We start from the raw sequence: 24,590 nt of genomic DNA on the forward strand, positions 1-24,590 counted from the left end.
TATGTTCTTGACCTTGTTCTTAAAACCCACCTAGGGTAGCTTTGGGGAAGAATGTGTTCCACACTGATGTTCCATCCTCACTGGAAGAACGTCAAGAGGATTTTGTGGAACTCAAAAAGTCTTAATTGTTTTTACTTCCAGATAAATACTCCAGAAAAAGTTGGATCTAAAATGTCTGAAGAGATGAGAAGACATCATTCTATTCATTATTCCATATTTTTCTTACATCTTAGATGTTTTTAATTTTTTTGCTATATTTAGCTGCGGGGAGAAGACAGTTTAAGAGTGTTGTTAAAGCACCTTGTGTTGTTGCATCTTCTAAACCACCGAGGAAAAAACGGCTTAAATGTGACATATTTATCACACCATTTGAATAAAGTTTGCCTTCCAAAATTACCATTTTTAAAATTAATTTTAGTCATGATACTTATTTTTGAAAATTTAAATATCATTAGAGGGAGAATGTGATATTTTTAGGTATATGAAAAGTAGAGGTGTGGGTTACAATATGTTGAGAAAAACTGGTATATCCATATCCACCAGATGCTCATCTGCTTATTGAACATCTTCCTTACCAGGTTCAGCTGTTGACCACTGTGTCACAAATCAGACTGTTTAAACTTGCTCCTCGACTCCTGTGGCTGTAGCAAGACCTCATCTTCACAGAATTGCCACACGTCTGAAATCCTCAACTGCATCTGCACTATGACCTTAGCTCTTAGCCTTCAGGGGCAGTTAAACACCCTCCTTTAATCTGCCCTTCAGCTGTATGGAGGCCACTGCTCTGACGACTCCATTTTTTTCCTTCCCAACTATGAGACACTTGCTAGCCTTCCTTGCTATCCCACTGAGCCTAAACCTCATGAATAACTGGGCATGAATAACTGATCCATGTTGTGGTCTAGACCAGGGTTTCTCAGCCTCAGCACTATTGACACTGAGTGAGGTAGTTCTCTGTTGTAGGTAGGGGGGTCCTGTGCATTGCAGGATCTCTGGAATGTACCCACTAGATTTTTTTTTTTTACTTTTTAATTAAGTTTATTGGAGTAACATTGGTTAATACAATTATATAATTTTCAAGTGTACATTATCATTTGACATCTGTATATTCTATTGTGTTTATCATCCAAAGTCCAATTTCCTTCAGCTACCATATATTTGATCCCCTTTACCTACCTCACCTTCCCCCTGCCCCACTATATTTGACCCCCTTTACCCAGTCTACCTCCCACTCCCCCCACCTTACTAGTAACCACTAATCTATAGTCCTCTGGTGACCACTAACCTATAGGCCATGTCCATGAGTCTCTGTTTGTCCTGCTTATTTGTTGCTTTTAGGTTTATATCCCACATATAAGTGATATCATGTGATTTTCAATTTTTTCTGTCTGGCTTATTTCACTTAGCATGATTATCTCAAGGTCCATCCATGTTGTTGCAAATGGCAGTATTTCATCTCTTCTTATGGCTCAGTAATATTGTACTCACTAGATCTAAGTAGCACTTCTCCACCGGTTGTGACAACAAATATCTCTAGACATTGTCACATGTCAGGTAGGGAGGGTGCAAGATCTTTCCTGGTCAAGAACCACTGGCCTAGACTCAAGGAAACTGGTCATATCCACAGACGTGCCTTACTAGCCTCACTTAGGCCCTGTGGCCAGTGCCTGGCATAGGTGTTCAAAAGCATTCAGTGGAAGAATAGCCTCACCTAGGTGAACCTTGTTAAATGTAGTCTTTTTTTAAAAAAATATTTAGAAATATATTTATTTTGTTGGAAAAATAATCCTTTTCAAAAAACTGTACATGTTTAATATTTAAAAACAATTGTATGTGATACATTTGCATTGCTTAAAATGCAACCTATTATTACATTATTAAATTAAAATTTAATAATATTCAAAAGGAGAGATTCTCCCCTTTGCTCTTAGTTGGCGAAGTACATCATCGGTGGCTGTTTCCCTCTGGAGGAAATGGGTTTGTCCTGAAGCCTCAGATCTCATCCGGCTGGTACTGTTCCTTCTGCAATATAAAACAATTAAATCCTGCAGTTCATGGACTACTTCCTCCCAAATTATTAATTTACTTCCTCCTCTTTGGGGCAGAAACAGGAATGGGAATCCAATCAGACATTTCCCTTCACTTTCTCTCTATGGATGGTCAACATTTCTGCTGACTTGAGAGCTCAGAGTCCTGACTCATATCACATGACCATATTTCTGTCCTGGCTTTTCAAAGAGCAGGTTGTGTCTTGGTGCCTCTCTGCTTCTGTAATTGTCAGTCATCACTGTAGAGTAGCCAGCAGTTGTACTCAGCCTCATCCTTGGTCTGGAACCCCAAGAGGGTCTGGAAAGCTTTGTCACTGAGTATGGAGCCTGAGTACAGGGCAGGGGGCCCGGAGTGTTTATCTATCATATCCTAAATCAATGTCCTGGGGAATTGGACAGACTTCTGCTGTAACCAGTATGAACAGTGACTGTTGCTCACTTTTCCAGTGTTGAAGCACAGGTGAGAGTGACTGTCCCTCCAGTGGACACGGTTAGTGAGGGCTTCTGAGTCACCACAGCAGGCTTCTAAGACACCAGAGCCTGAGAACTGGACCCTGTGGTAGCTCTTATGCGCAGATCCCACGCTCAGACACGCTGGTGTGCAGTTTGGGTGTTTTTTGGAGTTTTAGATGTTCAGCTTATTGTTGTTTCAAGGGGAGAGATCTGGGAACGTCTCTCACTCCTCCATGTTTAATTCAATCCTTCTAAATGTAGTCTTTTAACATCAGTAGATAAATTGATACGTCCCAGACTTCTCCCAGCTCTTGGCACGCAGATGGCAGGGTCAACAAGCCTTTCTTAAACATTAGAGCTGCCTATGTTACTGCCATTGGACTATGACTGACAAAGGAATATATGAAATCAAGATCTAGAAATAATGAGTATTAGAAGGCAATCACTCTAGTTACTACTCAGTTTCAGCGAGGCCATAGGGTGGTCTCTTATTTTGTTTTTTTAAGTATTATGCAGAACTAACACATAAGACCAAAGCCTGTCTGTTCTTATCAGAGCTGCGGTGACCCCGGGCTGATACATATTAACATCAGGCCCTAATGTACTTCATGAAAAGCTAAGGCTCCTCAGCCATTGGCCATCAACCTCTGGCCTCTATGCCATACCTCCTGGAACTTTTATAGAACCTACAGATTCTATACTATTTCCCACCCCCAATCCTGACCCTGTCTAAAAGTTACAGCGAAGTTATTGCGAGTACTTATTGACTGATAAGATGGGATTACAGAAGGGGAGGCAGGGATTCTGACCCTCTACACCAGGTCTAGAAGGACTTTCTGCAGTGATGGATGTGTTCTAGATCTGTGCTCTCCAACACAGGAGGTACTACTAGCTACATATGCCTTTTGAGCTCTTGAAATGTGGCTAGTGCAACTCAAGGACTGAATTTTTAATTTTATTTAATTTTAATTGATTTTAAATAGTCACGCTTGGTGGCTATCAAATCATATTTAACTGTAGTTCCATGCAAAGGCAGGTTGAATTCTGGTCCTTTCTGAGACCCTAAAGGGTAGTAGCACATCGAAAGGGAAGATGAAAAAAAGTAAGACAACTTTCTTTTTCTAATCAAGGGAGGTAGGCTGCAGGGTGATAGTTTTAGGCATAAAAGGAGAAAATATTTGAAAGAGGGCTTTCTTGTATATTTTTTTAATCTGACCAAAACGGCCTTAAGCCAGTTTCACTTGTAATCCATGTAGATCACAAGTTGGGGAGTGTGATGGGAGAAACTAATGGAAATTAGCTACAAAAGAAATTGTATGACCCCCTTCCCAGAAACAGCTGGGGCTATGTCCTCAAAATATAAGGTATAAACAAAGTTTTATTTGCTGCCTGACTTTTTGAAAATGGGGTGTGGGCAGAACCTAGTATTAAAGCAGGTGAGTTCTTCCCTTTCTCACTTCAAAGCCGTCCTGACAGAAGGTGGTGAGGAGTCTGTGGAGTCCTAGAAAGGAAAGCAGTTTGTGCTGGCATTGTTCATGAGACAAGTGAGAGGTGCTAGGAATGACAGGGCTGAAAAGGAGACTCTGACAGCTCAAGGTGCTAATAATTTAACTTTCCTGGGCTTGGGGAAACAGCTCATCTCTGCATGTGTAGGTGCGACAAGGATCCTGTTATCGGGAGACCTGCAAAGAAGGCAGGAAATGGCCCTCTAAGTTACTCCTTTTCTCCTCACCGCTTCCCCTCCTAAAGGGGTTGGATGGATACCTCAGGGATTTGAATTAGAGAACAAAGAGGCTTATTCCGCCATAGCCCCCCTACTGAAAGTCACACTTATGTCTTCCTAGCCTTTTCCCTCATCCCAGAGGACACAGCTCCAGGGCTGGCCTGAACCTTCTGGTTGACAATTCCACTTGGCACCCAGTGCCCAGCAGGGCCCACAAAGATTAAGGTGGTCCAGGTGGCCTGGAAGAGGATCCCTGGAGGCCACACCCCTTTTGTCTGCTACTTCCTAGGCACAGAGAATCCCCTTTCCCCATGCAGCAAAGGATGGGATTTCTCAGCAGGCTCCCACTACGCAACCCAACTGTGAGCAGGGAGGATGTCTCCTCTTTGGCCCTCCTACCTGTGGTAAGCTAGCCAGCCTCAAGGATCCATGTCAACGTATTTTCCCAACCTTGGTTCAAAGAAATTCTATTCCTGGTAAAAAGCTCAGAAGAGGCACTTTGGGTCAACTTTTATTTCTCCCTACCACCTAATGTTGCTTTAAATCCTTTAACAAGGCCAGAAGCGTGCCTTCTCCCTGCACTTCTGAGAGTCCTGCCTGGATTATAGCCCTCTGCCTGGACGATGCCCACTTCCACAGCCTCTGACTGCCCATCTGCTTAAGCACCCAAGAATCCCACAATCCATCTCCCAGGGAAGACCTAACAATACCTTAGGATGTGCTTTCTGGGGGGCTGTTAGATCTATTTCTGCCTATGATGGGCACTGAATTTTCTTCAAAAGACAAAAAAAAGGCAGTGTGATTTCTTTGTAAGATGTTCCCAGCACTGATTTAATGCCATACTCCCACCTCTCACTAGGAAGAATGGAACAGAACCTGTAATTATATCATGTTTCCTTACCTTGTCAACCTTTTTGAGTGTAATTCTTTAGGCCTCAGTCATTAAATAGGGAGGAGAGGTGGACCAGTCCTCAGCCCTGCCCTTCATGGGACATTCGTGACTGTCCTAGAAACTCTCCTTCAAAGTCCAGCTTCGGAACTCTTCTGTCTTATCTTACTCCTCTGACCCCAGCCTCCACTGTGGCAACAAATGCCTTTGGCAAACTCAGGTCTAGGCAGGAGAGGGATGAGAATCCTAAAGAGAACACCCTAGGTTCTCAGGACAAACTCTAGATTCCGCAGCAGTCAGTTCCTTCTGGAATAGGGCTCCCTGTGCACCTCGGGTTCCGCTCTCTCCTCCCCTCTAGAAAACTTGCATGCATACCACTTGTACACCTCCTCCCACGCTGATCCCTCTTCTGGGAACACCGTTCTTTCCTCCTTCCAGTTAGCTACGTGCCCTTTACTGCTCAGCCTGAGACTGGCCACCAAGATTAGAATCCTCTACCTCTGTCTGGTGCTGGGAATGCAACATGTGAGCAGAAACAGATCAGTCCCTGTCCTCAGGGTACTCAGAGGAGGGCCCTAAGGGCTCCAAAGGACAGCAAATTGAGCTAAGTGCCTGGGAAAGCCCAGCAACACTATCACCACAGGGCATGAAATAGGAGCCTGACTGAGACCTGAGGGTCCCTGATGAGTAACCTGAGACCTTAAGGAGGCTTAGGTTTAATTAAGAAAAGGGGGGTGGGATATGGTAGGCCTTCCTTTCTCTCAGCTCCTCACCTACCACCACCCACAATAGCCCTCACCTGAGCATTCAAGGGAAGACCTGTCTCACTTCTTGAATGGCGGCAAGAGGGGATGGAGGCCTCTGTTCCTTGGAGAAGGGGTCATGGGCCTCTGGTGGGAAGCTCAGGGTGCTGTCCAGAAAAGGAATGGTGAGCCAGACTTCTTTAGAAGAACTTCTCCAATCTCTCCCTCGGAATTCTTACCTTTTGTGGAATGGAGGTGGTGCCCCTGGAGACTTGGAAGAGGGGGCAGCCCAGAGGCTCCAACAAGAACTGCTCTAGCTGAACTTCTCATTAGGAGTCATGGGGCCAGGCCCAACCCTGACAGGTTCTGCCTACAGCAGTGTGGTAGGATGGAGGAGGCTCTGCAGACAGCTCAAGTCTCCCCAGAAGGTTGGTGCGACCTTCAGCAGGCTTCCACCTCCAAGAGGTTGGAGAGAAGATGCTTGGGATGAGAAGGAAGAGGACTGAAAGCCTGGCCCGGGCAAGTAGTAGACTGGCTAGAGATGCAGCTGATTCTCTGATGCACCCTGCAGCTGAGAGACGTCATCCTGCTAGAAGAGGCTGGGCTCCCCTTACTGACTTGAGAGTGAACCCACAATTCCCTTTCGAGAGGAGTGAGGAGTCCAGGCGGGCCCCTGACCCTGGCCAGGCAGGGCCTGGATGCCTAGCAGGGAACCATGGGGCCCCTGAGAGAAGCAAGTGTGGGTGGGGCTCAGCTCCAGCTGGGGCTGAGTGGGAAAGGCCGCCCCTACACCCGAAGTGGTCCCCAGAGTTGAGGCACCACCTCCTTCGGCTCAGGAGGTGTCATTGTGGCCTGCTGGCATCCCGTCTGAGAAAGAAGAGGCTGGCAGTTGTTGGAGGGTTTGCAGTGGAAGCCTGAATCCTTCAGGCTCTGGCTGTCTGGCAAGTCCACTGTGCGCCACTTCTCCCTCCTCTCCGCTGGCATCACCAGCTCGGACTTGGTGGGGTCCAGGACAAGACCCAAATTCCTTCTTGGGCCCCATAGGAGAGGACACTGCCAGAGTCATCTCAGGGTGAGGGACCCATGTGGGGAGAGGCCTGTGGACCAGTGGGAAGCGAAAGGCATCTACTGAGGTCACAGTCCAGCTCTCTGGAAATGATGTGGGACAAGACAGGGAGGGAGGGTCAATCCTGAGAACCGTTGGCTTCTGGAAAGGGGCCTGGCAGTGTAGAATGGTCCCATCCTTGAGCATTTGTGAGGGACCTCGGAGGCTTATTTTAAACCTGGACTCCTGGTCCTACCCCAGGGATGCTGATTCCACAGGGGCTCCCTGGGAACGGAGCCAGATGAGGGGGAAAATGTAATAATGTGACTGAATTTTGATGTCTTTAGGGAGTGGAGGTAGGAGGTGGCTGAGCAAGTGCTGGAGGGCAGAGAGAAAATCCTTTGCATGTACAGGCCACCAGCCAGGAAAATCCTTAAGCAGCACATCTACACACCCAGATGCATGGAGTCACTGGCCTGACTTGAGTCATAGGCAGCGAGCTGATTCTGGGGTGGGTGAAGGCACGGACTGCAACCATGGGAGAAACAAAACATGCGGGTCAGGGTGGAGTGCAGTGATGGAAAAGTGGAAGGACAGCCAGTTGGGGGTGCCAAGGAGGCAAATGGCATACATGCGATGAGTCATCAGGCTGTGAAGGAGTTCAGTGGGAACAGCCTGCAAGACTCCAAGAGAGCAGGTGCTCTAAAGGTAGGGATCATGGCCTTCTCCACACACCTGGGTGGCCACAGTCCAAGGCAGTTTTGCCACTGTCCCTCACTTAACCTCTGCCTTCCTTCCTGCAGGCCTTCCAGCACATATTGCCAAGGTCCTCCCCCAAGGCTGTGAGGCGCTCCACCTCCATCTCATTGTTTGGTCCTCAGTTTCCTCAACAATCCAGCTCTGACATTTCCCCCCGCTCCGACCGGAACATTATTCCCTCCTCTATCCAGGGGTCTCTCCCACATCTCCTTATTTCTGCTCAGATCTGCCCCCCACCTCCCTTCTCCCAGCCTCGCCAAACTCCAAAACACAGGTCCCATCTGTTTTGTTCACTGTTGTATCCCCAAGACCTAAAACCGAGCCTGGTCCCCAACAGGTGCTCACTCAGTAAGTCTCATGCATTTCCCCTGCCAGACACTGCTCCAGACACTTTATCTGCCTTAAAACATTTACTCTCCACAACACCGTGAGGTGAGTCCTATAATTTCCAATCTCATTTCATGGATGAGAAACTAAATGTAATATGTGTTACAAACAAAAATATAAATACTTACGTGAAATCCCCCTTTTATTTTGCATAGATGATAGCGGCTGCTATCCTAAGATGTGCCCCCCCCCAAAAAAAAAATTTGAGCGGGGGCTGCCAACATTGTCTCTTATCAGGGATGTGCGGGAGTGGGAGGCACTACACATTCACGGCTCAAGCGGTTTAAATGGAGGCCGGAAGGCAACCAGGCGGCCACATTCTACTGTTTCTCGGTCGAGGGCACCTAGATCCGAGAGCTGGTTAGGCCTGGGGTCCCCAGAAGTCAGAACCCGGAGGCTCTTCCTCTCGGGGCCTTTCAGTCTCCACGAGAGCGCTCCGCGCTCAACAACCTACAGACCGATTTTTCGTTCATCTCGGTTTTCCGCTGTCACCCATTGTTGCCTTAGTCCTGCGTGGATTAACTCCTTCCGGACATGGAGTGCCTCAGCCAATACCATAGGAGCACACACCTCTAGAGGGAAGAACCGCCCACCGCGCATGGGAATACCTTAGGGCTAATTAGTTCTCCAAGGCACAGTTTATTAAAAATGTAGTACCGTATTTCATATTGCCCACGGTTACTCACAGTGGCGACCTCGAAATCAAGCTCCCTTTGTGTTGCCATCCGAGCCGCCAAGCGGAAAAGGCGGGGCTCGCTCTGTGACGAGTGGGGGCAGTGAAGCCGCTAGGCGATCCTCCCTGGAATTTGCCATGCGAGTCCCCGCTTCCTCTTATAAATCACGCCCAAGTCAACGTTTGAGGAATCTTTAAACACGCGATCCTGTTGGTTTTAGAATGTATTTGTACGGCGCTGCCATATCATGTTGCGTGGCACGAGAGACTAGGAGGCCTAGTTTCACTTCGCCCTCTGCGCTTTGTGGCGCCGCCATCTTGTGCAGAAGTGCATTATGGGGGCTGCCATTTTGCTTGAGAGGGCGGGTATTTCCGGTTCCGGCAGGGGGCGGCTCTTTCTTTTCTACTGCGGGGCCGTGGCGGGAGCGGTTGTGCTCCTTGTCTCTCTGAGCTATCCAGGTCCATCCTCGTCGCTTCGGCGACACCCGCACCCGCCGCCGCCATGACTGAGCAGATGACCCTTCGTGGCACCCTCAAGGGCCACAACGGATGGGTTACCCAGATTGCTACTACTCCCCAGTTCCCGGACATGATACTGTCCGCCTCTCGAGGTACGAGCTGGGGTGCGGGCAGAGGATTGGAAGATAACGGGGTTGCACGCGTCGCGTGGCTGGGTCACTGGTACGCGTATTGACAGCCTAGAAGGCTAGATGTGAGTTGGGCATGCGGACCTGTGCCTAGGCCTCAGCACGGATGCGGACGAGACATAGATTAGCCAGCCCATGGCAGCCAGGAGAGTTGCAAGATTGGGGGCTTTTATTTTCTTGCTCGCCTCTCCGCAGGTGTGTTTAAGTGTGCCCAGGAGCCAACGGGTCGGGCGGGGCGGTGATGACACCAACATGCCATCTGAGTGCCCATGTTGAGACGCAGAGGCTGTTTCTGAGCTGCCGCCCGGCCCTATGCTCAGTGAGAAGTGAGTGGACTCCAAAGGGACCGCATAACTCCAGTCTCCCCGCTGGACCGAGCTTGCCTTTTCTGTTCTCGGTTTTCTTATTCTCTGCCCCTGACTGCGTTTGGAGGATTCTTTTTGACTTCCGTTTGCGCTCACACTTAAATACCGTGTGAGGCTAGCGCTTAATGGGAAACCTTGTTGAATTGCGACATTTCAGTGATGGCGTTCAAAGTAAAGCGACTTGACTGATTCCAGCACTTCTGGCAGCCCTCTGCAGTAGTCCTAAGAGGTGCACATCTAGTTCTCCCACACCCAAGCTGCTATGTTTTGCATTAGACGTTAGATAAAGCTGATGTAGATGTTGAATTGGTCTGAATCTCAAAACAGGGCTTCCATGATCTCTGGTAAAGTTAAAGTCTCACCATACAGCTTAGCTCTACTTGACTGTGCTTGAATAGTGATTCACTTGGCCTTGGCTAGTAATGCAGTTCCCCTCTCCACTTAACTACCTTTAATTTGTTAGATTGTAAACCTAGCAATGACCTTGAGACATCCTGGATTATCCAGTAGGTTGGCAGGTGGGCTGTGGGGTTCCTCACTGTGTTTCCTTTTCTGTTTTACTTACCCTTAGACAAGACCATCATCATGTGGAAGCTGACCAGGGATGAGACCAACTATGGCATCCCACAGCGTGCTCTGCGGGGTCACTCCCATTTTGTTAGTGATGTGGTCATCTCCTCTGATGGCCAGTTTGCCCTCTCTGGCTCCTGGGATGGAACCCTTCGCCTCTGGGATCTCACAACGCAAGTAGCTGCTCACTTAGCTTTGGGGCACTGGGGGAGAGCTGGGCAGAAATGAGATAGATACTCTTGGGAGGTGGTTTCCGAGGACAGTCAGGTCCCTTGTGGGAATTGTAAGCAGAGAGTACCTGGAGAAAAGTGTTGTGTTTATTTGGCCTCCCTCGTTGCTTTTAATTAGTCAAGCAGAATCGCCGAGGACAAGGCTGGTTGAGCAGTTTTCCCAGATACTGTGGTTTGGAGTAGGTGAGAGTTTGAACATGGTTCTGTTTTAGAAGCTCAGTCTTTGGATGGTCAGGCATATGGGAGGGTCCTGGTGATGACAGATGACATTGTCAGCCAATCCCCATGTGGGAGTGAGGACATGTCCTGCAATTCTGAAAGGATCTTCTGGCATATTCTCAGCCAAGGGCCTGCTGTCATCAGAACCATGTCTAGGGTTGTGAGTAAATGCACCTCCACTGGGACAGGAATAAGGCCAAGGAAACTGTCTGTGGAAGAACACTTGCAGCCTGTTTAGAGAGTGACCAAGTCCTTCCTCTCAGGGGCACCACCACACGCCGATTTGTAGGCCATACCAAGGATGTGCTGAGTGTGGCCTTCTCCTCTGACAACCGGCAAATTGTCTCTGGCTCCCGAGATAAAACCATCAAGCTGTGGAACACTCTGGGTGTATGCAAGTACACCGTCCAGGTAAAGTGGAGGCACAGGTTGAAAGTTCTCTCATCCTTAACTTTGGTGTAATGTGGTGATTTCAAGCTTCTGGAATCTGAAGGGATTCCCTTGATCTTGAAGGTTTGGGTTCAGGGGTGGGAATACAAGGTTGTCATTATAACCCAGTGGAGGGGTGGGGTGGAGGGTCTAGAGATTCATGGGACAGGTGGTTTCTCAGTTTCCTTTCTGTCCTCTAGGATGAGAGCCACTCGGAGTGGGTGTCTTGCGTTCGTTTCTCACCCAACAGCAGCAATCCCATCATCGTGTCCTGTGGCTGGGACAAGCTCGTCAAGGTGAGCTTTGGGCCAGGGTATAGGACCTTTGTCAACTGGAGTATGTTCCTGCTCGCTCTTTTGAAAGCTTTGCTAAATTTACTTCTTTTTTCTCTTGCCAGCTGGTCTGAAGTAGCTAATTGATGCGCCCGAGTCCCTTTTAAGGCAACATACAGAGCATTTGTTACTTGTTTTAATCCTTATTTTCTATAAGTGGCCAAGACAAATTCTTTAGCCTTTTTTGGGGGTTACTGATAGAATAAAAAGTGGCTACCCTATCCAGGAATGCTTTTAAACAAGATTCTGTGCCCTTTTTTGTTTGATTTGAGCCCTCCTGGCACTTACGGATCTAGAGCCAGGTTCTTTATGTATGACATCACTACCCCCTATTTAGGTATGGAACCTGGCGAACTGCAAGCTGAAGACCAATCACATCGGCCACACAGGGTACCTGAACACTGTGACCGTCTCTCCAGATGGATCCCTCTGTGCTTCTGGAGGCAAGGTACTCATGGGCCAGGAGTCTCTTACTGGGTGAAAGACATTATCTTAGAATGCATAAGACAAAGTGGAAGCAATCCAAGAATAAATGTTTCTGAAGATCACTTTCTGAAAATGACAGATAAGGCATACTATTTAAAAGATTATCTTCTAAAGCTAGTTTTTTGAAACTATAGGTGAGATTAGGATTCTGTTTTCAGAACTGATCATAGTGATTTATATGGAAGTCAGAGAAGAGACTCTTGGTAGGGTTGACGAAGTGTTGTGCCTTAAAGGAAAGGTAACAGAGGTTATACTGGTACTTGAGTTATGAGTTTTGAGTAAGTTCAGGGTACAAGTGGAAGGTGGGGTTAGTTAGGAATTAAGTAGAATCTTAAGATGCTTGGCATTAACCTCTGGAAGAGGTCACATTTTTCTGACTCACCTTTCCTGTCTGCCTAGGATGGCCAGGCCATGCTGTGGGACCTCAATGAAGGCAAGCACCTTTATACGCTTGATGGTGGGGATATCATCAACGCCCTGTGCTTCAGCCCCAACCGCTACTGGCTCTGTGCTGCCACGGGCCCCAGCATCAAGATCTGGGTGAGTAGGTTGCAGTTGAGGCCAAGTACTTGTCTGTACTCTGTGAGCACTGGCTGCCTTGTGGTTTCCTGATGTGTCTTCTACTCACTGCTTGGATTCAAACTTGTAAATATCTGCTGTCAGGTTGTCACTGGAAACCCAAGAAGAGCTAGTCAAAACTTACTGGGATTGGGGTTTGCAGTGGTTGGGAGATCTTTGCCTACTAAAAGGGATGGCAAATTATAGCAGTTTATTCAGCCTCAGCAGAGTTGACGTTTTGGTCTTGATAATTTGGTGGGGGGAGGGGGCAGTGATGCGCATTTTAGGATTTTAGTAGCATCCCGGGTCTTTACTTTCCACTAGATACCTATAGCAAACCTTCTCTGACCACGAAAAATGCCTTTTAGGCATTGCCACATGGGGGGTGGGAGTGGGGCAAAAAATATCCTGTTGAGGTCACTGAGTTACAAATTAAAAGGGTTTCGAAAGGGGGCCTGTTTAGCGTCAATGGCATTAAAGTGCTAAAAGTTTCCTCATCCTGATTTTATTCCTTCCCCAGGACTTGGAGGGCAAGATCATTGTGGATGAATTGAAGCAAGAAGTTATCAGTACCAGCAGCAAGGCAGAGCCACCCCAGTGCACCTCTCTGGCCTGGTCTGCTGATGGCCAGGTAAGTGGGTGTGTCTTCAGGTGACTTGGCTTCTACCTTTTTTCTGTGCTTAGTGTGTCTTATTTGCCAGTTATAAGACCAGCATCTTTGACATAAAATGACAGGATTAGCCAGGATGATTTGAGAGGTCTTAGTCAGCTGTGCCACTGAACACAGTACCTATGTCTGCATTATGGTCTGGAGGGCAGTGGTTACCTGTCTTCAGTTAACACTTTGAATACCTTGACCAGTTTATAAGCATATGAATCCTTTTAGCTGTTGCTGCTTCTAGGAATACATAATCACCCATAACCAGGTAGTCGGAAATAAGGGCCAGCTTTGTTGAGCTGGTGGGACTGCAGAGTGTCATGGCTCTGACCTATCACTGTCATTTCTCTGTTGCAGACTCTCTTTGCTGGCTACACAGACAACCTGGTGCGAGTGTGGCAGGTGACCATTGGCACCCGCTAGAGATAATGGCAGAGCTTTAGAAATAAAAAACTGATTTTCTGACTTGTAGAGTGTCTTTCTCTAAGAAGCAAAAAAAGCCGCTTCCTGTGCTGTGCTGCGTCCAGGTTCACATGTCTCTTCCATTAAAGACCTGGCAGACGAAGCATAGGCCAAGACCAGCTTTGCAGGGAAAAGAAATTGTCAGCCTGTGTTTAATTCCCTCGTCACACTGTCCAATGTTTCAGTCTCAGGGCCTCCTTTAAACCTGCAGAGATTGTTCCTCAAGGAAAGAGACTGATTATTCTACAGGGGCTACAATCAGTTTAGATTTAGCAGAATCCTCAGGTCCAATTCTCAACACATAGGAATTGAACAAAGATGCATCATTCCTCCAAAGGGAGTTACAATGCAGGAAACAAATTCATCAGGTTAGTGCAGTCTACATTAAGTTGGGTCTCTTGTTAAAATACACATTTTTTTATTTAAGGTAAGGCAACTCAAGAGAAGAATTGCTGCTTGATGGCAGTTCCTTTTTACTCCTTCCATAATTAGGACTAAAAATTGTGGAGAGTGGACTGGAGGTGTTCATAAGTTGTTGAAGTGTAGTCTGCATTTCATTTCCTCCTCCCTTGACTCCTAATGGTAATAAGGTCTCTCTGGCTTAAGCTTCAACTTTATGGGATTTCAACTAGAAACACTTGTGTAAAAAAATATTTCGGTATGTAATGTTCCTAGGTCCTGGGCTTCCTTGAGAGCTACGGACTCAGGAAAACTATAGCCTTAAAGCCTCAAAGCGCGGAGTCTGAAGAGTGCCAGTTAAGTAAACTGGGTAGGATCTATGTCCAGTCAGTGCTCACCAAACATGACGAGTACAATCTCATTTACCGGAGGGAATGGCTTACTGTGGAAGAAATAAAATGGCTTGTAAGTTACATCCTTAGTTTCTGTTCACCTAAAAGGAATGGACGCCACAAAAGAAGCAAATAAACTTTATTTCCACAACACAACCCAATTTCCCTTTTCCCCAGGAACATAAATTGACCTGGGCCATCAGGGCGCAGGACAAGAGCTGATAAGTGACAGAAGGCAAGGGGTTACTAGAAAAATAGATTATACCCAAGGCTCTCCTGGGGACCCAAACCCGTTTCCAGGTTCCCCATCAGGGGTCACCAAGTGGAGGGAACTTAAAGACATGAGAAGGTGGAAACCGACAAGGAACTCCACTCAACAAGGGAAAGGAGCCTGGCAGTGAAAAGGGTGAGGTGAGCTTTGCTCCTAGATGAGTGCTGGGGAAGAAAATAATTTATTGGGGGATGTAATGATATGTAGTTTCAATCATGTCGACCATTCCAGATCTCTTACTGAAGCTAAATTCTGGCCAGTCTATGGAGGTAGAAATTGGGGATTGAAAGGAGGTTTAGAATCCCTTATTCCCCTGGCGAGTAGACGTTTTTTATATATCCAGCTCTACCCTTTGCGCAGCCTGCCTCCCCCGAAAAAGGTTCCAAATCCCTTAGCCAAAACTTGTATCAGAAAATGGAATTGGTATGGGAGTGGGGGTAGTCATGAGTCTTGCCCAAACCCTCTAGCCTGGCAACTAACTGACATGAAGGCTGAAGAGCAGGGGTGGGGAAAGGGAAGTTCATGAAGTGACGTATCCCCTCCCCTACTCAAACGCAGGCCCTGGGCAGACGGAGGGAGGGAAGACCAGGCAGCTGTTACAGGGACCCATGCAGACCTGTTGGACAAAGGTGAGAGGAGGCCAAGCTGGAGGCCAGGAGGGTTCTTTAGGCTCCTAGAGGGAGAAGCAGGGGTCCTGGGTTGAAGGAGCAGGAAGCAATGCAGTAACAGTAGGAGGAGCCTCTGAGCCCCCAAACTTACGGGCCACCCTCCACCACCACCCGCCCCACCAGTGCTGACCAGAGGGGCCCCTGCGGGTGGCAGGCTGATCAAGGGCACAGCTTGATGCGGGTGCCCTTGGAGAGCACCCGGAAGAAAGGGAAGACACGCTCGCCCAGGAAGGCAGCTGAGAAGGTGTGCACGTGGGCCAGAGTCTCCGCATTGTAGAACCCCAGGCGCCCAGCCTCATAGTCCAGGTACACGCCAAAGCGCCGTGGTTTCTCACTTGGGCTCAGCAGTGTCTGCTCCGTTGAGCTCTGTGCCTGGTAACGTTTGCCATTGGTGCCCACACACCATACTTCCCGCTGGAGCAGGGGCTGCTGGGGCAGGTGGAGCCGGCGGCGGCGGTGGTGATGGCGTGAGGAAGAGCTGGCATCCCCAATGCCCACAGAGGACCCCCCAGAGCCCACCTTCTCCTTATGATGGGTTGATTCGCGGGCAGCACCCACCGCCCAGCCCCGCCGCCCGCCCACCTCTACCTCCCAGTAGTGCCGGCCGGAGCGGAAGCCCTGGGCCCCCAGGACGCAGCAGTCGGCTGAGAAGCGCTTGGAATGGTCAGCAACCTCCTGCCGCCGCTCTGCCAGGCGGACCCCCCGGCGGTCAGGAGACAGCATCAGGGCCGGGTGAGCCGTGTCAGGGTCCAACGTCAAATCCACTTGGGAGGGGGAGGACAAATATGCCAAGGCTGGACCGACTGTTTCTTATCAGCAGCCAACTCCAAGGTCCATCCCTTCCTAATGCTCCCCAATTCCCCACCCTCAGCTGTGTTCTGTTTCCCACCCCAGCCTAGAGGCCAGGCTCAAGTTCCTATGGGCACCAACCCTTTCCCCACTCTTGTTTCCAGGACACCTACCTGGGCTAGGACAGAAGCTACTCTTGGCTTCAAGCTCCAGGTGGCCTACCTGAATCCTGCTCCATCTCTCAACCCCCACTCTTCCCCTGGGGCCTATCTTCCCTCAGAACCCAGGTCTATGAAGGGAAAGGCAAAGGAAGGTCGTACAGGTGACCTCCCTACCTCGGGCAGCCTGACAGAACATCCGGCTCATTTTCCTCACGATGGCGTCTGTCAGGAAGTCATGGCTATGGGGTTGGCACGGGTCAGGGGACCAGACCTCTGGGGGCTGCAGCTGCACCTCTTCACACCTGGAGGAAGGGGACCAGGCAGGGGGTGGGACCACGATATTCCCAGAAGGAAGAGCAGAAGCTTAGGAGAAGGAGAGGAAGATTCAGGAGGCAGAAACTTGGGTCCTGGGGAAGGAAGGAGAGGGGCAGGACAGCCAAGAGAGGCAGGGGTGGGAACCAGATGCCACTGGGTCACAAAGGATAAAGGGTGGGAACACACCTATTGAAAGTCTCCTTGATGTCCTGGGAATAACAGAAACACAAAGAGGGAGAGGGAGAAAGAGACAAAGAGACAGTCAGCAGCGCAGGGATGGATCCTTTCTCCCAGTATGGTTTCAGCCAGAGAAGGGCTGAACTTGAACAGGGAGTGAGAAAAGCACCTCAAGGCCCTCAATAAACTTGCATCCATCTCAATCATCCCTGTGCCTCTGCACACCTGACTCATTCTGTTGTGCGCCTAGGAAAAGAACTTCCAACCCCAGTAAAAGAATTTTCACAATATGTCTTGGTTATCTTTTTCCTTAACTCTCATTTAAAACCCTTCTCCTACAACTGAATCTTCTTTCTTTTCATTTGGTAGAATCACACACATGCCACATTCAGCAGTAACTTTCTCCAGCCTCAAAAGACCTTTTGGTCTTTGGGTTAAATCACTGTGGGTTCCTCCCAGTGAGAAGAGGCAGCTCTGGACAGGTATTTGTTGCCTGACAGCAAAAAGGGTGCTGGGGGCAGACAGGGAAGGGGCACTGCTCACCTGGAGCAGCCGCAGGCCCCCCTGCTGGCTCCGCTCCTGGGCCTCGGCCAGCAGGCGGCTCAGCTGGGCGGCCTGCTCCGAGAGACGGCTGGCCGCCGCTCCCGCGCGCCCCAGCTGAGCTTCATGCATCTCTCGGAGGCGCCGCTCCAGCCCTGCCTGCTCTTCGGCCAGAAACCGAGTCAGTCGCCCGAACTCTGAGGCCACAGCTGCCAGCTCTGACTTCATCTGGCTCTGGGATGATGCAAAGGGGATGGTGGATACCACCTCAACACACAGAAACATAAACCTCCATTTTGTAACTGCTGCCCCTCAATGCAAGGCAAAAGAGCTCTACATCCCGAATGGAAAGAGGCGCCTGTCCCCTTCCCCACCTCCTGGCCTTACCGGACATCACTGCCTCACTCCTGGCACACTGGTCCAAAACTCACCCACCTCTGCCCGCAATACTGATCACCGTGCTACCTAACTTGACTCACTCTAAACTTACATATTCCCTGAGAGAAGGCTTCCCTCTCCTCAGATCTAAAGCAAAATCACCCCCATAAATACCACCGTCCCTCCTCACGGCTAAGATCTCAATTTAGAATGTTTACACTGGAGTGCCTTTAACATCTTTTTCCACCACTGCATTGCACACTGTCACAGGATCCTTGGACCCTGGCACAGTGCCTACCACAGAGTAGGAGCTTGGTAAGGATTTTTTAAATGAATAAATAAATTCAGAACTCAAGACATGGAGTTAGGGTCCTAACTACCACCAGTGACCCTGGGAAAGTCATCCAACTGCAGATCAGAAATCGGCAAACTTTTTCTGTAAGGGACCAGATAATATTTTACACTTTAAGGACCAAGAGGCAAAATCAAGGATATTATTATGTAGGTATTTCTATATGTAATGAGGAAACTTTTGTCCACTTCTATTCCATTTCCCTGGGCAGGGCAATTCTGGAGGTAGGCACACTTTTTGCCCATGTATTATTAGCTGGAGACGTTCTTAGGACAAAGAGTGACAGGCCAGAGTGGGGAGGGAAGTCCTGACTGGCCAAGTAGGTGAACAGTTTCTCTCTCTGTCCCGGTGACACTCAGATCCTAATACCTTCTCTGCACCCCAGGAGCCCAAAATTCTCAATTTGGGCAGCTGGCTAGAGGCAAGATAACCACCCCCAACTCTCAGACTAGGATTCTACTACTCAGTGCCTGGCAGCTTCCAGCAGCAGAGTCCCTGAAGTGTAGGTGGCAAGGCCCAGCCACTAGCCAGGTTGGCAGGCGGTGGGGTGGGGAAGAGGTCAGACAGGAGCTTGGTCTGGTCTGAGCTCAACACCAGACCATGCCAGCGCCTGCTGGCCTTACAAAAATAGGGCAGGAGAGGGGTGGGAAATTGGGAAAAAATATCTAAAAATACTCCTTGGGGAGAGGTAAGCAATAAAAAAAAAATAGCTGAGAAACACTGGAGTAGAAGATATTAGGTCTCTGCAGTGCTAACACTCACCAATGCCTCCCCCTTCATAAAATATCCTGGCCCTCTCTTGTGCTCAGGGTTGGTCTACCACCTGCCACCTACTCTGGGATCTGGAGGTTCTCTGACAGCTGCGATGTAAATTTTGCCTCGTCCCCTTCTGCCCTGTGCTGTCCAGTGTGGTGGCACAGAGGTAGGGGACACTGGCTGTGGGGCTGGGTGTCTGGGGTAATAAGCTTGCTCTGCAGCCCGTAGCCAGATACCCAACCCAACCACTCCCAGCCGGGCCTGTTTTCACCCAACTCTGGAACCTGGGAATGTACACACCTTCTAACCTTCTAAGGTCTCTCCCTCCTCAGGACCCTGGGCGGGTGTCTACCTCTCTCAGGCTTTGAGTGCCCCTCTTCTGGAGACCTAGTCACCACTTGTGAGAGTGGGCAACCCATCTTCCCTGCCCTGACCAGAGAGCCAGTCAGTACCTGTCCAGGACATTCACCCACCTTCAGCTCTGTCACCCGCCTCTCCTCCTTGGCTTTCATTTTCTGCACAGCCTCCAGGTGCTTCCTCAGGGGTTCCACGTGTCCCTGCAGTTTGGCCTGAGAGAATGGTAAAAGGAAGATTAACAGTCTGGGCTGTGAGAGGCACCTACCCTCAGAACCTACCTCTCCTATTCTCCCTGTAGTGGGTTGGGGCTCAAAGCCTAATCTAAATCACAAGTATCAAAACCATCACACTCCTGTCCTCCCCTTCCTTCTCTTCAGAAGATGACAAAGGCTCCAACCCTCTGCCTGCACTCATGTCCACAAACCCCGGATGTGATCTCGAAAGGTTGGTACCAGATAAATATTCCTGCCTAGGGTCCCTTCCCCCTCATAGGCAATCTTCCTCATAACTTTCATCTTTAAATACTTTTCTTTAAATCCTTCAGTGGTTCTCCACCACTTGTGAAATATGAGGCTCTCATTGCCCCTGCATTTCTAACCTTCCCTCCTATACCCACTCCTTCTACACAGACTCTTAGTTTTAGCCACGTAACACTTGTCTTTTCCTGAGTATAACTCCATACCTTTATCCATGATGTTCTCTGCTTGAGAAGGCTCCTCTCCACTTGGCCCAATGCATTATTCCTTTAAAACCAAGCTACCTAACCATGGCCCTGATCCTCCCTGCCCCCAATTTCCTCTGGGAGTCCAAGGAACAAGAATACAAGCTTTCTGACACTTCCCAGACACTGCAATCATTACAAGTTTGCCTTCCCCAGGAATAGGAGGCCGCTGAGGGCAAGGTCTCCATTTTACTTATTTTAACTTCTATGTTTCACTCTGTCCATCTGCTTTCTCTCCTACTCAATTACTTGCTAAATGGAAAACAAAAACCTCTCCTAAGGTTTTAACCTTCACAGCAAATATGCACTTGTGCTCTGTGTTCCAATCATTTATAGGAGTCTTCTCCTTTAAAGGACTGTTAGACTAGAATGGTGAGATAAGCCCAACCTGCTTGCTCTTTCCTTTTTTGTCTTCTACTTCTGTGTTTCTCCCGCCTTTTCCTTGGGAGGTAACACAGGACAGATGAGCTCAAGCCTAGACTCCAATTTGAACCTGAATGCAGCCAGGTGACCTAAAGCAAGCCATGTTTCTAGTTTCTTCATCTTACAATGGGAGTTGGGAATAACAGATCTACCTCATGGACAGTATATTTAGCACAGTGTCTGGCATGCAGCAAAAGATCAGTCAATATTATCTAGTATTCCCAACCTAGGCCTTAAGCTGCCAATGATAATGACCCTTGAATTAAAGAGGTTACTAACCCAGGGTATAAAAGCCAGTTGTTGCACAGGGTAAATGGTTGTGGAAAAAATTATGGTAATAATATTACAATCAATCTATAACATGAAAATAGCATTAACTATACACGATTTTGCCCTTTGAGATTATTTTCTACTTTTCTCAAGCAGTGTTAATAATTTCAACTCTATTAATAAAGAATTTATGATGCTTAAATTTCCCATTTAATATTTTCCTAAATTGTTCACAAAAATTCATAAGCATAAATCCAAATAGAGTATGATTTAAGAGAAATTTTCAAGGACCTTTAACATTTTTGGAACTCTATTTATACACCATTTGTGTGTTATTACCTATTCAATAAAGAAATATTTCTACATAACAACCCTGTTGCAAGCTGGTGTTAGAGTACATATCAGAAAGGAATACCTGCCTGTAAAATAGCCTAAGTTAGAAAGAGAATCACTCAAATTAGTTCTACATAATAAAACATGTATTTACATTTGATGATCAGTTAATGTCAGATTATTTGTGTCTATGTGACCTCCCCAAAGGCAGAACCCTACTGGACTGGCATTCAATAGATAGGGCTAACACAAATTAAAATCCAGTTTCGGAAGCTCTTGAGAAGAGTCTTGCTAGGGGAGTATGGAGGAGAAGGGATGGGGTGCCCATGGATATTCCACCCTGGGATCAAGTTAACAAAGTGACCACACATTGTTTGGTGGGTACAGTTAACCAGGAACTGAGAGAATATAAAAAGAAGAGACAAAAGGAGCTCACAATCTCCCCTAATAATGTGGAGCCCCAAAGGCAGGTGATATTACTCATTGCAGTGAGTCTCACACTAGGCTGGCCTTCTAAAGATATTCTCCCTGTCACTAATTGAGAATCTCTAGAGGTAGGGCCCATTGTACTTTTTAAAATCTCCACTAATAATTTCAACAATCAGCCACATTTGACAATCATTGTGTGGAAGGAATAGTTAACCTGTCAGGAGGGGATGTGGGTTTGTCTTAGCTACATACCAATAACATAGCTGAGAAGCACCAGACATGTTATTCTAAAATTGGGGTAATGCTAATACCTAAACGAGATTACTGTAGCAATCAGGAGGTGTGTAAACACAAATCATGAAACAAAAAAAAAGCTCTGTGCCAAACATATAGAAGTTACCCTCTCCTCTTCCTTGTCCCACTGCTTCAATAAGTAGTGCTATTTGTGCTGGCAGTCTCACAGCCAAATCTTTACCTGTGTCCAAAAGTCAGGATCAGAAGTAGGAGGCAAGATGTTAACTAAACTAGAATCCAACTCCAAGAAGTCATGTGTCAGAGAACTAACTGACATCCAAATAGTGATGACATCATTAACAGCATGGGGTGAGGGGATGTCGTAAGCATGTCCACCACTTACTAGTAGCTATGTATAGGTATATTAGGTATATTACTTAAATCTGTTTCCCAATCTGTAAAATGGTTATATAAACCATATAAACTCGCAGGGTTGTTCTGAGTTTTAAATGATAGTCCATGAAAAGTGCTTAGCGCAGTGCTCGTATATGCTAAGTAAATAGAGACTTGCCCAAATGAGTAAGTGCAGAGCCAGGGATTCTGACTTAAAACTCTCTCCCTTTTTTGTGAATCCCCAGGAAAGGCAAGGAGTTCTGGCCAGTACATCAGAATTATAAAGATCCAACAAAAGTCTTCAGGGAGAGAACTAAACTACATTGTGGGGTGGGTGGGGAACCCATTAGTAGGCAAGTGCAAAGCATTTGAGTCTAACGCTAGAAGTCACTACTATGCTCCTGGTCCTCACAGCCTTTTCTTGTTCTTTGAGCCCCATGTTCTTCCCATCTCTAGCATCTCAAAGAGACTTAAGATTTGCCCAAAGGAAAATCAGACTGGTGATAAAACTCTAGAGGCCCATCATTTGCACCCCTACACTTAAGGACAGTGGAAGTGTGAAACAGCAGTGGCTTTTCCTAGGAGACACAGCCCAGTGCAACGGCATCACCAGCTTTGCCCAATTTCCTTTGAGGATGCCAGTCTTCCCTGGTCTTCTTCATTGTGTCTACTTTGTCTGTGTACAGGTGTAAGTGCTTAGATAAGGAGAATCAGCTCACCAGTGCAAGAGGTTCTTTGGTGGAAAGACACTTCCTTTTCCCAGCTCCTCCTACTTCCTCTCCTCCCCCACTATACTCCCATCTTCTACTTCTCTCACCTTGTACTCCTGCACCACCTCCTCCAATGGCACCACACTATGCTGTTTGTGACTCCTGGATTCTCGGCACACCACACAGATGGCCTCTTCGTCCACCTCGCAGAAGAGCTTCAGGGCTTCTTGGTGTTTGGGACAAACGCCCTGCTCATTCCCTCGGCTCCCCCGACCAGGGGCTGGGTGCATCTGCCGAATCACCTGGACCATGTTGGCCAGCTGCAGGTTGGGGCGGAAGCTCCGCCTGGGAAAGCTCTTTCGGCACTGGGGGCAGGTGAAGCACCTCCGAGGGGCTGGAGGCGGGGGCAGTGGTGTGACGGGGTCTAGGTCCTCTTCTTCGTCCTCTTCCAGCACTTCTTCCTCGTCCTCCTCGTCCTCCCCCCTCAGGTCCTCTTCCATGTCCCCCAAGTAGTAGTCCAGATCTTCCTCCTCGTCCTCCTCCCACACGTAGTCCATGTTGTCCCAGTTGGATCCGCCCATGCCACCGGTCCAGAATACACCCTCCTCTTCCTCCTCGACCTCTTCTTCTAAGTCGCCCTCATAGTCTTCATCCCTCATGGGGGTATCCCACCCCCCACCGGCCCCCACAGCCTCCACTTCCTCCTCTTCCCCGTCCTCTTCCTCCTCCTCCTCCTCCTCCTCCCGGTCTAACTCATCCCTGTCCTCCTCATCCTCCCCTCCCCACAGCTGGGTTACACACACTCGGCAGAAGTTGTGCCCGCAGCCGATGGACACAGGGTCCGTGAAGTAATCCAGGCAGATGGCGCACACCGCCTCCTCCTGAAGGGTCTGCACAGGGTTGGGTGCCATGGCAACGGCAGCCATCTTAGTGTCCAGTCAGCCAGTGTAGATGGTTGGTGGGGGCCTGGGGGGCGGGGGTCTTCCCTCTCAGACACCCTGACGACCCGGCTCCACCCCCAGCCCTGACTCTCCACTTTGCCTCAAGCGCAGCCAGAGAAATGTTCTCTCGACAACCCACTCTTCCACAGTTTCCTACTCTCAGACGACAACGTTGTCTCTGCGAGGGGAGGGAACGGGGCTGAGCGATACCACCAAGTCCCTCAGGTGGCCCTGAGTGCAAATCTGCCCCAACGCTCCCTTGGCCTCCTCATAAACCCCCGCCCCTCCTCACTTCCTGGCTCCGCCTCCTCACTTCCGGCCTTCCTCTCGACACTTCCGGTACCTAAGAGCCACCCAAGCTCACGAGTTCCCTCCGCAGTCGTGCTACGCCCCCTTCTTCCCGCCCCGGCCCCTGGACGACAGGAAACGGCGAGGAGACGCTCTAGCAGGCACTCGGGAACAGGACGGGAGGACTAGAACGACGGAGGCCCACGTCTCTGTGGTGCAGGGGAGCGGGGAACGCAGACGAAACAGAACCATCCCCTTCCATCCCCCGCCACTGGGGATAAACTTCGGGAGACAGCGGAATCCCTTGCGACCGTCCGCTCTCGGTGCTATGACCGCATCGGCCCGGCGCCATCCTACCGGCCGAACACGGAGGATTGCGGCAGGGACTCTCCACAGCCGATGCCGGAAGTGGAGGGGCGGGTCCCAGTCAGCACCCTTAAGTATTTCCGGCCCTTTAAGGCAGAGGACTCAGAAGTTGTTTGAGGATTTGGGACGTCCATCGTGGACGATCAGGGGGCGGGGCCTGAAGCAGTGCGGTGGGTTGGACCAGAGACCCTCCCCCTCCGCGCTATAGTTGGCATTTCCACACCCATTTTAGAAACTGCCATCCAATCACT

The 24,590-nt window shown here is 48.8% G+C and overlaps 2 protein-coding genes, 1 long non-coding RNA gene and 2 other non-coding genes across 10 annotated transcripts; 3 read left to right on the top strand and 2 right to left on the bottom strand.

The window, feature by feature from the left end:
* Positions 1–1,751: 1,751 nt before the first annotated feature.
* Positions 1,752–9,049, bottom strand: LOC107196490. The gene is made up of 2 exons (XR_001517877.2): positions 8,734–9,049; positions 1,752–2,022 (listed from the first exon to the last, which is right to left on the bottom strand). It is a non-coding gene; the product is annotated as an uncharacterized LOC107196490 (long non-coding RNA).
* Positions 9,050–9,105: 56 nt separating this feature from the next.
* On the top strand, positions 9,106–13,679 carry RACK1 (receptor for activated C kinase 1). Its single transcript, XM_006923230.2, has 8 exons — positions 9,106–9,331; positions 10,304–10,475; positions 11,015–11,162; positions 11,381–11,476; positions 11,850–11,960; positions 12,398–12,538; positions 13,077–13,187; positions 13,572–13,679. The coding sequence occupies exons 1-8, from the start codon at positions 9,223–9,225 to the stop codon at positions 13,635–13,637; spliced, it is 954 nt and encodes a 317-aa protein (XP_006923292.1). The 5' UTR covers positions 9,106–9,222; the 3' UTR covers positions 13,638–13,679.
* On the top strand, positions 9,600–9,667 carry LOC112472072. The gene has a single exon (XR_003043513.1). It is a non-coding gene; the product is annotated as a small nucleolar RNA SNORD95 (small nucleolar RNA).
* LOC112472066 lies at positions 10,779–10,857 on the top strand. The gene has a single exon (XR_003043508.1). It is a non-coding gene; the product is annotated as a small nucleolar RNA SNORD96 family (small nucleolar RNA).
* Positions 13,680–14,589: 910 nt separating the features above from the next.
* On the bottom strand, positions 14,590–24,528 carry TRIM41 (tripartite motif containing 41). 6 transcript variants are annotated; one of them, XM_015598005.2, is made up of 6 exons: positions 22,852–24,528; positions 19,348–19,443; positions 17,392–17,655; positions 16,858–16,880; positions 16,531–16,658; positions 14,590–16,170 (listed from the first exon to the last, which is right to left on the bottom strand). In XM_015598005.2, the coding sequence occupies exons 1-6, from the start codon at positions 23,668–23,670 to the stop codon at positions 15,566–15,568; spliced, it is 1,935 nt and encodes a 644-aa protein (XP_015453491.1). In that variant the 5' UTR covers positions 23,671–24,528; the 3' UTR covers positions 14,590–15,565. The 6 variants fall into 6 exon arrangements, 5 of the variants coding, with proteins under 5 accessions (XP_015453491.1, XP_006923293.1, XP_006923294.1 ...); XM_006923231.3 differs by having other exon boundaries at positions 17,392–17,622; positions 22,852–24,510; XM_006923232.3 differs by lacking the exon at positions 17,392–17,655 and having other exon boundaries at positions 22,852–24,498.
* Between the last annotated feature and the right edge of the window lie 62 nt (positions 24,529–24,590).

This window comes from Pteropus alecto, unplaced genomic scaffold (genome assembly GCF_000325575.1).
Source record: "Pteropus alecto unplaced genomic scaffold, ASM32557v1 scaffold78, whole genome shotgun sequence".
Lineage (NCBI taxonomy): Eukaryota > Metazoa > Chordata > Mammalia > Chiroptera > Pteropodidae > Pteropus > Pteropus alecto.

Bases quoted from the DNA above. Each gene is read 5' to 3' on its own strand.
- RACK1 (XM_006923230.2), top strand. From the start codon at position 9,223: ATGACTGAGCAGATGACCCTTCGTGGCACCCTCAAGGGCCACAACGGA. The intron at 11,163-11,380 runs GTAAAGTGGAGG...TCTGTCCTCTAG, and splicing joins TATGCAAGTACACCGTCCAG to GATGAGAGCCACTCGGAGTG. The intron at 13,188-13,571 runs GTAAGTGGGTGT...TCTCTGTTGCAG, and splicing joins CCTGGTCTGCTGATGGCCAG to ACTCTCTTTGCTGGCTACAC.
- TRIM41 (XM_015598005.2), bottom strand. From the start codon at position 23,670: ATGGCTGCCGTTGCCATGGCACCCAACCCTGTGCAGACCCTTCAGGAG. The intron at 19,444-22,851 runs GTGAGAGAAGTA...CCATTCTCTCAG, and splicing joins AGGTGGTGCAGGAGTACAAG to GCCAAACTGCAGGGACACGT. The intron at 16,171-16,530 runs GTAGGGAGGTCA...CCCCCTCCCAAG, and splicing joins GTTCTGTCAGGCTGCCCGAG to TGGATTTGACGTTGGACCCT.